General features: G+C 43.3%; 4 protein-coding genes across 4 annotated transcripts; 1 reads left to right on the forward strand and 3 right to left on the reverse strand.

Moving 5' to 3' along the window:
- The first annotated feature begins 53 nt into the window (after nt 1–53).
- On the forward strand, nt 54–1,945 carry LOC108080187 (zinc finger protein 664). The gene has a single exon (XM_017174840.3). It carries the CDS (start codon nt 180–182, stop codon nt 1,536–1,538), a length of 1,359 nt encoding a protein of 452 aa, XP_017030329.1. The 5' UTR covers nt 54–179; the 3' UTR covers nt 1,539–1,945.
- Nucleotides 1,596–1,803, reverse strand: sloth2 (sloth 2). Its single transcript, XM_017174843.2, has one exon. It carries the CDS (start codon nt 1,801–1,803, stop codon nt 1,612–1,614), a length of 192 nt encoding a protein of 63 aa, XP_017030332.1. The 3' UTR covers nt 1,596–1,611.
- sloth1 (sloth 1) lies at nt 1,596–2,373 on the reverse strand. The gene is made up of 3 exons (XM_017174841.3): nt 2,315–2,373; nt 1,971–2,235; nt 1,596–1,898 (listed from the first exon to the last, which is right to left on the reverse strand). Exons 2-3 carry the CDS (start codon nt 2,122–2,124, stop codon nt 1,810–1,812), a joined length of 243 nt encoding a protein of 80 aa, XP_017030330.1. The 5' UTR covers nt 2,125–2,235; nt 2,315–2,373; the 3' UTR covers nt 1,596–1,809.
- Nucleotides 2,374–2,608: 235 nt separating this feature from the next.
- On the reverse strand, nt 2,609–11,838 carry g (adaptor-related protein complex 3, delta 1 subunit-like garnet). Its single transcript, XM_017174768.3, has 13 exons — nt 11,530–11,838; nt 10,345–10,440; nt 9,541–9,669; nt 9,305–9,445; nt 9,110–9,239; nt 8,901–9,040; nt 7,043–7,116; nt 5,792–5,940; nt 5,058–5,734; nt 4,365–5,001; nt 4,154–4,309; nt 3,958–4,090; nt 2,609–3,885 (listed from the first exon to the last, which is right to left on the reverse strand). Exons 1-13 carry the CDS (start codon nt 11,626–11,628, stop codon nt 3,366–3,368), a joined length of 3,081 nt encoding a protein of 1,026 aa, XP_017030257.1. The 5' UTR covers nt 11,629–11,838; the 3' UTR covers nt 2,609–3,365.
- Between the last annotated feature and the right edge of the window lie 212 nt (nt 11,839–12,050).

The following is a 12,050-nucleotide window of genomic DNA, read 5'->3' on the forward strand; positions in this document are numbered from 1 at the left end:
GTTCGTCGGAAAAATAACGGATTTTGGTCCCCACGGCAGATGGCCACACTTAATGTTCCATAATACCACCGTTCCACTTTAGTTTTAGAACATTTTTCTGTGCTTCGGCCACACTGCAGCATTTGTTTATATTCTCGAAGTAATAACAATCCCAATTATTAATAACAATCTGGGACAAAATGCTGCGAACCCTAACCCGGGAAACCGCCAGGCAACACTGCCGCACCTGTCTGCTCAAGCTGGACGGAGAACGGGCCACCGAAGAATACCAATCAGACGCAATTCCAATAAGTCCGGAGCTGCAACTGTTGCTCGATATAAATATAAATCTCGTGCCGGATCGGAAGCCGCAGAACGCGGCAGAGGAGGAGCAGCCGTGGTGGCCGCGAGAACTGTGCCCGGAATGCCTCGTACTTATCCAGAATTTCGAACGGTTCCGCACCAGAGCGGAAGAATGCCGGCAGCGGTTGCTGCAAGTGCTCAAAAAGGAGGAGGATGATCAAAAGCCGGAGCCGTATTTCGAGGTGGTTTACGAGGACCTGGACGGCCTAAACCACGATCAGGAGTCCCTGCACAGTCTGGAGCCACCAGAGCCCGATCCCGACCCCGATCCCATAGATGAGCCCGTCGCAAAGCCAGAGAAATGCGGAGGAAAGGCCGCGAGAAGCACCGCGAGAAACAGCCTCAAGTGCCCGGTGTGCCGGCACAGCTTTGCCCACCAACTCACCTTGGCGGCCCACGTCCGGAAGGTGCACGAAGGCAGCAAGCGACCCTTCCAGTGCGATCAGTGCGAGAAGGCCTACAGCTTCATGGGCGGCCTGTACACGCACATCCGCGAGGTGCACACGCCGCTGGAGCGTCGGCATCCCTGCGATCAGCCGGGCTGCGAGCGGGTCTACACCAGCCGCATAGCCATGCAGAAGCACAAGCGGCTGAAGCACAGCCCTCGAGAGCGGGACAGTGCCCCGCGCAAGTTCATCTGCGAGCAGTGCGGCGCCAGCTTCAATCAGTCGGCCAATCTGAAGTACCATCGCCGGACGAAGCATCCGACGGAGGACGAGCTGGCCGCCAAGGAGGGCGGCAGCGGAGACCGCCACTACTGCGACATTTGCCAGAAGGAGTTCCATTCGCGCTACACGCTGCGCTATCACACTCTGCAGCAGCATGCCACCGCTAACGAGGATGGGAGCCGCCAGGATGTGCTGCCGCACGAATGCCAGGTGTGCGGGCGCCGGATGGCCAAGAAGTTCATGCTACTGCAGCACATGCTGATGCACTCCAGCGACAAGCTGCCCTGCGAGCACTGCGGCCGGCGGTTCGCCCGCCGCTTTGAACTGGAGGCCCATGTTCGGGCGGTCCATCTCAAGCTCAAGCCCTTTGCCTGCCGCCACTGTCCGGAGAGCTTTGCGTCCCGCAAGACGCTGCGGCACCATGAGTACATTCACACCGGCGAAAAGCCGTATGTGTGCGGCACGTGCGGCCAGGCTTTCCGCCAGCAGACGTGCCTCAAAAACCACCGCAAGGTGCACGACAAGTAGCTCTGGCTTACAATAGATTTGTTTAAAAAAAAGTGCTTTAAGATAAACACCGAAAGCTAGCTTAACTTTAACTTTAATCAACAGAATCTGGTGGCTTCGTGGCACTGGGACTCGCATCTGGGCTACGCTTCTCCCGCTCTATGTAGGCGGGCAGATCTTCGAGCGGGCGATAGTACATGTGCACAGCCTGCGATCCGGCCATCATGGCCAGCATGGCGCTGCCCAAGAACTTCATGTACTGGCCCCAAGAAACACCGGCGGGCATTGTTGATCAGTGCTCGGTGGTGGCTGTCTGCCTCTCCTGCAGATGTTGCTGCTCCTCCACGTAGTTCTTGGCCTGGCGGCGCTTAAATGTTCGGTCTACCGAGGGAAAGGGAATGCGAACAATAAATTATAACTATGCAAAACCTGGATTTTGGTTCCCCTACTCACAGAAGTTGGTCTCGCCAACGGTCCAGTTGATCATGGAGAATTCCAGGCCGGCGCCCAGCAGGAAGAAGAGCGGCAGGAAGCGGTAGACACCGAAGCGCTGCTTTCCGGGCCAGCTGTCCAGCAGACGACGAACGGAGCCGCTGTAGGGACTCATGTGTTTCTTTAACCGGCGGTTATATAATTCCGTGTCTTTTGCGGCCCTTGTCAGGCACAGTCAGCAGGGGTGGCGGAAAAGTAATGCCTCTGTCACATGTGGCTGTTAGTTCTTTATAAGTTTACGAGGAAAAACATCAATATTATTGCAATATTTTATACATTTTTATAAAAAATCAACAAACACTCACGTTTTCGATTTGTTCCGCAAAAGAACAGCTGTTTGAACGCAGTATATTTTTGGTATATTATATCGATTGTTTGTTTAAAAGGAAACATATTCGATAGTCAAAAGTCTGGCAAGGCTGGCTCAAGACCGATATACAGACATCGATAGCATCTAAAGTGATATCGGATACTTGCAGCTCTATAATTCAAATTTTTCATATCAGGGGTTTCCCCTCTATTTTTAGGGGTTTTTTTTTTTGCAGAGATTGCAAAATAAAATAAAGAAATTAAACTTAAATTAAAAAACTTTGTTAATCTCATTCTGGTTATTTCAACTGTGTATTTTGCTTTTCATTTATTTAACGTTTATATCTTTTGTATGTGTGGGTGTGTGGGTGTTTCTATATATAATACATAGCATGTACACCTGCATTATGTATGTATAATTTCACTTAGCTTCTCTGTTCCGTTGCTGTCCCTCAGTTAATAATATATATATATGTATATATAGCAGTACTTGGAGTTTGATTCATATATAATTTTTTGTGTTTTTACAATCCAATGCAGTTTGTTCATTAAAAAATTCTATAATATATTTTTATAGGTATATAATTGTTTGTGAGAATCGCATGCTCTACAGGCTACAAATTCATCAAAAATAGATAGTACATCGGAGATTGTGTTTCCACCGATGTTTTCTCTTTTATTTTCTTCTATTTGTTGTTGGTTTTTCTTCTTTTAAAGCCGCAATTGGCAGACTGGCGGCATTTTTAATGTGTTGTTTATAATTCTCAATTTACAATTTTATAAATATATTTCTAATAATTTAAGTATGTACGGTCTTTATGGATTTTTAGTTTTGCAATTTGTTCAGTGTTTTTGTTGGTTTTGTTTTTATATCGCAGCGATAATTTTAGTTTTTTTTTGTGGTTCTTATTGTTTTCCAACTTATTGAGAATAATGGAAAGTCCACGGGATAATGTTTAAATGAATTTCGATCGTTATAGTTAATTATTTGAACGAAAATAATAATAATAATAATAATTTTAATGGAACTTGGAGGGAGCTTAGCTATTAAAAAATCTCTTTGCTGGGCGTGGAGATGCCCAGTGGCTGTTCATAGTCGGTTGCCGAAGCGGAAGATGTCTTTTTCTTCTCCTTGCGCTGAGATTTCTCCTTTTTATGCTTCTTCTTGTGCGACTTGGACGCTGACTCCGCCTCATTAAGCTCTTCCTCCTGGACGATGTCGATGATGCCTGGCGCTGACGCTTGCGTCTTCTCCTTGTTCTTCTTCTTTTGCTTGTGAGGCTTGGCAGCATCGGGAAGGACACTATTTGAAGCATTGTTGCTGGACGTGTGGCGGGGACTGGGTGTGGGCGTGTTGGCATCGATGAGATCGATCACCGGCTGAGCAGCGGCTGCCTTGCGTTCCCGCTTACTCTCCCTGTCCTTGTCCTTGTCCTTGTCCTTTTTTCTGTCCTTTTTGGAGGTGCTGCTGCTGCTTGTGGTTTCCGCTGGCACCTTGAGATTCTCCTTGCCCGACGGCTTCTTCGATGACGTGGTGGACCTGACCGCCGGCGCCTCAAAGTCCGTGCTGTGGTGGAACAGAGTTTATTACATTTTCTGAAACTACATACATACATATATCGCTGGAGAGGCCACTTACATGTCCAGCTCAATGTCCAGAGCTCGATGGGGATCATGGGGATCGTATTTGCCGTCTTTGTCCTCGCTGTCCGACATTGAAACGCCCTCGGGCATGTCCAGTGTGGTGTTGACAATGTGCAAGGGTTTTGGCTCTGCAAAGACAACAAAATAGTTAGGAAGCGAGATCGATCCTTGATCCGAGAACCTCCACATACCTCCTTCCGATTCGGAGCTGCTGTTGTAGGCAACTTTATTTTTGGACTTTTTGCTCTTCTTGCCCTTTTTATGCTTCTTCTTGCCATCCTTGCCGCCGCCCTGGGCAGAAGCCTGCTGCTGCTGCTCCTGCAGATATTTGTCCGAACGCTTCGTAACTAGAGAAAGATAATGTTTACTGGTGGATCCACTCGTGTAACTCGGGAAACTTACTGCCCACGCGAAGAGCGGCCACACCCTCCATGTCCAGCGGCAGCTCTGTTATGGGAATGTCATCTATATTGTCATACTGATCCGCGTTGGCCGCCGATCCGCTTGCCGTTGGCGTTGATTTCAGATAATGCGGATTGCTGGATTGTTCCAGAAGACGAGCCATACGCTGCCGCTCCAGCTGCTCCGGCGTCAGCTCCAAGCTCTGCCGACGCTTTCCACCGCCACTGCCGCCGCCACCGCTGCTGCCATCCACTCCCGTACCGGCGCTAACAAAGAGCTCGTCCTTGTCATGTTCCGAGGACGAACTGCTCGCCGCATCTTCAGGGGGAGGTGGATTAATCCACTCATCCAAATCCAGTCCATCTGGGAGGGGCACCTTCCGTTGCGCCTTGGGCGCCACCGGAATCAGTTCGCCGGCAAATAGCAGCGTTATCTCCTGGACAATCTCAATGGCCAGTGGCGGAATGCCGCCGCCCTCCGTCGTCGTCGTGTCCATTAAGGCCATCCCCTCGTCCGTCACGGAGAGCTGAGTACGCAGCATTTCAATCAGCATGCAAGCAGAGTTGGCTCTCTCCTGGACCTCGATATCGCTGGAGCCATTAAAGTGCTGCAGCTTCTCCAAAACATGCTCGCAAAGCTGCCAAAAAAGACGGTAAAATTAATTAAAAAAATAGGCATTTGGAGCGCACTCACTTTGACCAATCCAGGCAGATCCTGAAGCTCTAGACATGTGGTGGCCAGGCGGGCAAACAACTTGATCACATTCTGCACGTAGACCCCCTGGATGTGGCCGGGCAGCTGTCTGGGACGGAGCAGGATATTGAGCGTCTTCTCCGCATCCTCCAGTTCGCCGGCAAACTCGCCGACAATCCAGGCGGCGGCATAGAGGACTTCGTACATGGAGTTGCTCTGCGCCGAAACGGTAAACGTGTCCAGCAGATTGGTCATCTCGTTCACAGCAAATTGTCGGACAACTGGCACCCGAATGGCCACATCCAGCAGCTGCTCGGCAATGAGCCGGCCGTGCCGAGAGCCAGCCTCCAGCTGGATAAGCTCCACCAGCACGGTTAGATACCATTCGAAATTGGTTACATACAGGTAGGAACTCTGGCCGCATATCTCGATCACCTTGTAGAGCAGCTCGTCGCGATAGGCCGAGCCCTCCGCCCGCTCCATGTGACCCAGCAGACGCTTGACAATCTCCATTAGGTTCTTTTTGGATACCATCCCGTACAGCAGATCCAAGGCGCGCAATCTAATCGATTCGTCCTTGTCGTCCAGGCAGGCCAAAATCAGATCCTTGTGCGCCTGCACACTCTTTGGATGCGTCTTCAGGATCTTGGACATGGCCAACAGGCCCAGGTATTTCACTGCCAAGAGGGTAACAATTTGTATATTTACATCCCCCTATAGGTGGCAGTACTCACAGTTCTGGTCAGAGTCCTCGATGAGGATGCGCAGCTTCTGGACGCAGAGCTGGATGGAGGCACTGTGGTTGGGCATACCGCTGCTAATGCTGATGAGCACCGCGATCACCGTGTTGATGCATTCGTACAGGAGACTCATCGCCGAGGTGCTGTTGGGTGAGTTGGGTTCGGTTTTGGTTTTGGTTGGTTTTGGTTCGTTTTTGTTGGTAGTTTGTTTTTTTTTTTTTAATTTTTTTTTTTTGTGGATTGTATTAGTTTGAGAAAGAAAGGAACTTGTATTAAGAATAAGCTGCGGTAAAGCGACAAACATTGCACTAACAACAATAGCAATAAAAGTGATTACAACAACAGCAATATCGATAGCAGTTGAGTGGCAGCGATAACAGTTAGCGATTATAGCGATAGACAACAGCAAAAAAAAAAAAAACATACACACACAATATTGTGGCAAAGCAACTCAGCAAAAGGCAACGGAAAAGAAAAGTCAACAAACACCTACAAAAACAACTGCAACGTTTCTGCTATTGCTTCTTCTTTATCCGTTACTTCTTTTTTATATTTTGTTCTCGATGAGTGTGCTCGGTAAGCAGACAATCGATAGACAAACAATCGATAGGCAAACAATAGAAAGAGCGAGAAAGAACTAAAACAAACACAAACTAGAGCAGGATGGCGACAGTCGTAAGTTGAGAGCGAGATAGGAAACAGAGCGCGAGAGATACTTGAGCTGGGCAAAAATCGATTTATCGCGATAATTGAAAAGAAAAAAATTGATTAATCGAAGAAATTACAATTTCTATAAATAAAACAGAAAAATAGGGGAATAGAAAATACTTCTTCCTAAACAAGAAGATCAGTTTATATTGTTATTGATATTATACAAATTACTAATAGATAACACATTGGTTTTAACCATGATTTAAACTATAAATGTTAGTATCGCCATTAAAATCAATATTTTCCCAGCTCTAGAAGATCATAGGAAATGTAAATGACTTAAAAAGCTTAAAGGAATGTTTTATATGTGGAAATGATACAAAAATGAGACAATATAATATATTATTCAGTCGCACAATCATCGAGCAGCGATCGCCGACAGCTATTGACCATTATTCGGTCTTATTTTCATTTTAATTAATTGCTATTTTCGCTTTGCAATCGTTTTCCACACACTTTTGGGGTTTCGTTCAGTTAATTTCTGTTTGTTTGTTTGTTTTTGTTTGTTTATTTTGCAATGAATTCAAGACTTGCCTATGAATTAGATTTGTGAGTGGTTCTATTAATTTCTTTCCTAGCCGGGGTTCTAAGGGAGTTAAAGCGCCAAACTGCAAATGCAAAGAGAAAAAGAAACAAGCAACAAATTATAATTTACATACAATCGAAAATCATCAACACATCCTTATCCACAACTAAAACTAAAACTAAGGCTATAACTAAAGCTAAGACTGAACCGAAAACTTCAACTTAAACGTAAGAGGTAAATATAAGAGAAATTAATAATATCGGTAGAAGATTCTCATTTCTCAAAAGACTGGCTGTATTCTTGGCTCTTGGTGTGGTTGGTTTGGTCCTTTTCCTTCCATGACGATGTGGTGTCTATATATAAACATTCAGAGTATCTTCGAAGTCTTGAACGTTTTGCTCTCGTTACTTGTTTATTTGTTCAGCGAAATTAGAATGTCATAATTGAATTGGTTTCTTCAGTTATGCTTCCATTATGTCAAGCGAATTATAAGCTATGTTGTAAACACAATAAAAAGCCAAGGGGATACGACGTGGTAAGTACAGTCAAGTTGGGTTCGAGGTTAAGCTGAATCGAGGTGAGTTTTGTTTTGGATTCAAGTGAATAATGAATAAAGTCTCACCAAAAATATCCAGAGAATGTTTTTCAAGTAAATTAATCAGGGACCATAATTTGAATTTAAATTATTTTGATCAAACATAATAATTACCATTGATTTTTATAATATTCTTACATTTTAATCATAATTAATAATCAAAAAATACAAATCAATGTAAGATCACTATTTTTAAAATAAAACCTATAATGATTACGGTCCCTGAAATTACTAGTTACTTAACAGATTAGTTTGGTTTTATATTAAATTCAATATATTAATCTAATAATGCGTTCATATGAACACATTCGAGTGGATATTTTTAATTAATTCTATTCATTTGTTAGGATTTGTGGAAGAAACATCATGTGCATCATCATCAACATCATGGGTGTACAAAATAAATTGTGTATCTATTGAAATTGCAATGTCAATTTTGGTTTAATTTCAATACAATTCAGTTTATATCAATTACGACGCTCAGATGAGTGTGGTGTGGTGGTGTGTGGTGAATATGAATAAATATTGAGAGGAGCTTCAACACAGTGATTTGATCTTCACCTCGTACAAGTTAAATAAAAACCGAAAAGGGAAATATTACTAAGGTATTGCTTGCATTTAAACAATTCAAAAAAAAAAAAGAAGGATATAAATCAAGATTTTGGTTAAACAAAAATACATAAATTGTTAATAGTAAAATGCTTAAGAGTTAAAATTAAAGCGCGTGCTGGTTTTGATGAAGTTTCTTGGATTTTAAATTGTCCTTTGTTGGGCTGATGATTAATTATTAAATGAATTAAAGAAAAGCGCGCCGATAAAAACCTGGAAATAATTTCAATTAGGGGCTGAGTCAATTTGCGTCCCAGCGCCGGTTCAATTGTCGTGAGGCTCGCGAACTAAAATTCAGTGTTTGGCATTTCACATTCGGTTTTCATTAGTATTTTGATTGTTTTTTTTTTTTTTTATAATGGTTTTTATTGTTTTGTTTGGAGCGGGAGCAGAGGGAGGAGAGGGGGAAGGAGTAGTTGTAGTGTTAATTAACATTTTTTGTTAGACAACAACAAAAAAGTTCAAGGATTGTCGTATATAAAAGTATATATACAGCAAAATAGAAATCGGCGTTTGTCCGTGAACAAACTTGAAATCAGAAAAGATCAAATACTTAACAAAAAAAAAAAAAAAAAAAAAAAAGAGGAGATAACTTAATGAGTTTAAATCATAATCATTGTGGTAAAGGTAAAGCCAAGTGCAATGGAGCAGCACTCACTCACCAGCTTGATGATCTTGATCAGCATCCAGTTGTTGGTCGACGTGGTCATCAGTTTAAAGAAGATCGGCGCCAAGGGCAGATAGTTTTTTGGATTCTTACGCGCTAATTCACATATAACATTCACGGCGGCGGATTGAACTCCTGAAAATTGGCCAAAGGAATCAATAAAATGTATTAATTGATATTCTAGTTAGGGCATGTGTTTTAAACCTGGATCTGGATCCTCCAGTTTCTCTTTCAGCTTGGGAAATGCTGGCCTCAATGCTTCGGGATATCGTAAAAATACTTTATACATCATCAGGACGGCTTTCATGCGCAGATACGGTTTCGTTGAGCTCATCTAAAAAGTAAAGTAAAGAAGGAAATAAGTTAATAAACATTTAACATCATTTTGTTGTGCCATACCAGTGTCATAATATCATTGGCCAAATCCCGGGACAGATCGGGCGATATAAAACAGCTCAGGCCGCTTAGCGCTACACCTGCATCGTATTGGTTCTGAGAGTTGAGATCCTTGCGTATCATATTTGTGGTCAGCATAAGCAACTGCAAAAACCCAAGAGAAAATATAAATAAACAATATTATCAATTCATATTCAGTTCATATTTCAGAGAGTTTATGGGAAAATTCAAATCCTCACCTCGCTGTCAGGATGAAAGCATTGACTGGCCGCCAGGTAACCAATTCGCTTGCAGGTAAATCGGGAGGAACTCATCACCTCAATGATGTTGAAGCCGGCCCATGAGATGTCGTAGCCCAGCATTTGTATCTGTTGGAATCAAAAAGGAATCAATCAATATTAACACATTCTGCTGATTTTGTGCAAAGTATGAGAATGTGTATTTGTGTGTGTGCGCAGGGAAAATGCCCAAGGACTCGTTGTTTGCATTTCGTTACAGCCATGGCTGTAATAATATTTCCACTAGCTTTTTCATAACAAAAATTAAATTATATCAAATTTTTGCAGTTAGTTTTTTTCTAAATATTGTAAGTAAAATTATATTTATAGAAAAATTGAATTGAATTGAATTGAATTTCCTATTGTTTTAGCCACAACTGTGGCCGTTCGCTTGTTAGTTGCTCTTCCGCTTGTTATCGTCACATGCCTGCTGTTGTTTTGTCTTTATTGTCATCGCACTTGCCTACGAGGGTCCTGACCCTTACCCCTTACCTAAGGCAATTTGCATCAAGTGCAGGAAGCCACTTCGGCAGCCAGTGATGCCGATATGCTGGAACATGCTAACTAATAAGGATGAGCCCTCCTTAAGTCGGGGCCATGTTCATAGCTCTCGTTGTATTAATTAAGCAAACAACAAAAAAAAGGTAAAATATAACAAATATACCAAATTTTGTCTAAAAAACATTGTAATTCGTGTTTAGTATGGATATCCCGTGATCTGTGGTGAAATGTAGAGGTGGTTGTGGGTGGTAGGTTGGAACTTACGTAGGTCAGCTTGGCCACTGCATTGCACTTGACATTGATATTGTCCTGTCGCAGCTCCTGTTTGATCTCCTCGATGCACGTCGATATGTATTTGGCCTGCGGAGAAAGTCGATGTTCATCAAATCAGTTTATTTATAAATAGGTACAAAGCCAAGGGGGGGTTGGGTGGTAAAATGTGCAATGACAGCAAAACCATAAAAAGAACAACAACAAATCTGTGAATGGTCCAGAGGCTATCAGTATCATACGCCCCACACAAGCACATTAACGTTCTCGGACACAAATACCACAGCATATAGTTGGGGTCAATAAAATAGGGTTTTTCTTTTTAATCAAAATCCAAATATATATCAAAATTAAAAGAAGTATAGAAAATTTTGATTAATTTTTAATTTCATTTAATCTTAATTTTACTTTTTTATTAAAGATTTAATTAATTTTCTAGTCACTATTGTAAATCATCGCAGCCAAGCAAAAATGTGAGCTGGAATTGGAGGGTCACAGAGGCCAGGAAAACTCGATGGCCTCTTCCAGCCAGGAACCGTTATTTGAGATCCTGCTTGCCTAATGTAAAAAGGAGACGGGGCAAGTGTGGGATAGGGAGAGAGACGTCAAACTAGAACACAAGTCAAACATCTGTGTGCGGGCCGCACACAGCTGATAAGGACCAAAAGGCAATCAACGAGGGAATTTACATGAGTAAATATTTGATAAAACGTGCGTTGGCTTGACACAACAACACTTGCAAACACACTCGCGCCCACCTCCGCCCCCTCCCTTTCTCTGTGCCGTTCAGTTTTTGCCCGAAATTGACATAAAAGCATTAGCCGCTAATTGAGTGAGCGAATGTGGGTTGGTGAGAGTGGGAGTTGGGCTGAGTTGAGTTGGTTGAGTCCTTGTTTTGTCGCTCTTCTCCTTTTTTTCCTTTTGCATTGTTGGCAGATGCCAACGCACACACACGCGCGCGCATACACTTTCACCCACACGCTCGCACCTAAACACACACACACTCACGCATAGTAAGTCGAAACTCTAACAAAATTCCCTTAATGCAAACGAAATTTGTCAGCCAATTAGCGAGTTCTAATTGGACATACAGCTGTGCTGCGGGGGCGTGGCAGGAGGCGCCGGGGGCAGGCAGTATTGAAGGGACGAAGGGACCTGACCATCGGCACACACGCTTACCTCATTATCCTTGTTGTTCCGGATGCCGCGCACCAGATCTGTTAGGTTTTTATCAAACATACGCTCAAAAAAGTTGCCCTTCACTTTCTTCAGTGCCATCTTCGCTGGCGTTTTGTGTTGTTGTTACTATTGTTGTTACCGTGTACTTTGCTCGGTTGGCAAACAATGCAGCACCGCGGATTTGCAATTTAATTGTTTTATGTGCACCGGCAGCAGCAGCACTTGCTTCCGTATATTTTTCCACTTTGTTTTTCTTTTTTTCTGCACTTGCAAAAGTTGCTGCCAAAAAGAAACATCGATGTGGTGTGACCAGGTGACGTTTTGGCCAAGATACCAACATACTCGATAGATGTCGGTTACACCTCAACCGATAGTCTTACTGAAAGCATGTCAATCGATTTTGAATTTTTAAGCAGGAGCAACAAGTTTGGAGAAGAACAAACAAAATATATAAAAATAATGCTTAATATAAAATATATTTCATATTTCTTACCATTTTCCAAGCCACAAAATACACGCAA

Source organism: Drosophila kikkawai, chromosome X (genome assembly GCF_030179895.1).
Source record: "Drosophila kikkawai strain 14028-0561.14 chromosome X, DkikHiC1v2, whole genome shotgun sequence".
NCBI lineage: Eukaryota > Metazoa > Arthropoda > Insecta > Diptera > Drosophilidae > Drosophila > Drosophila kikkawai.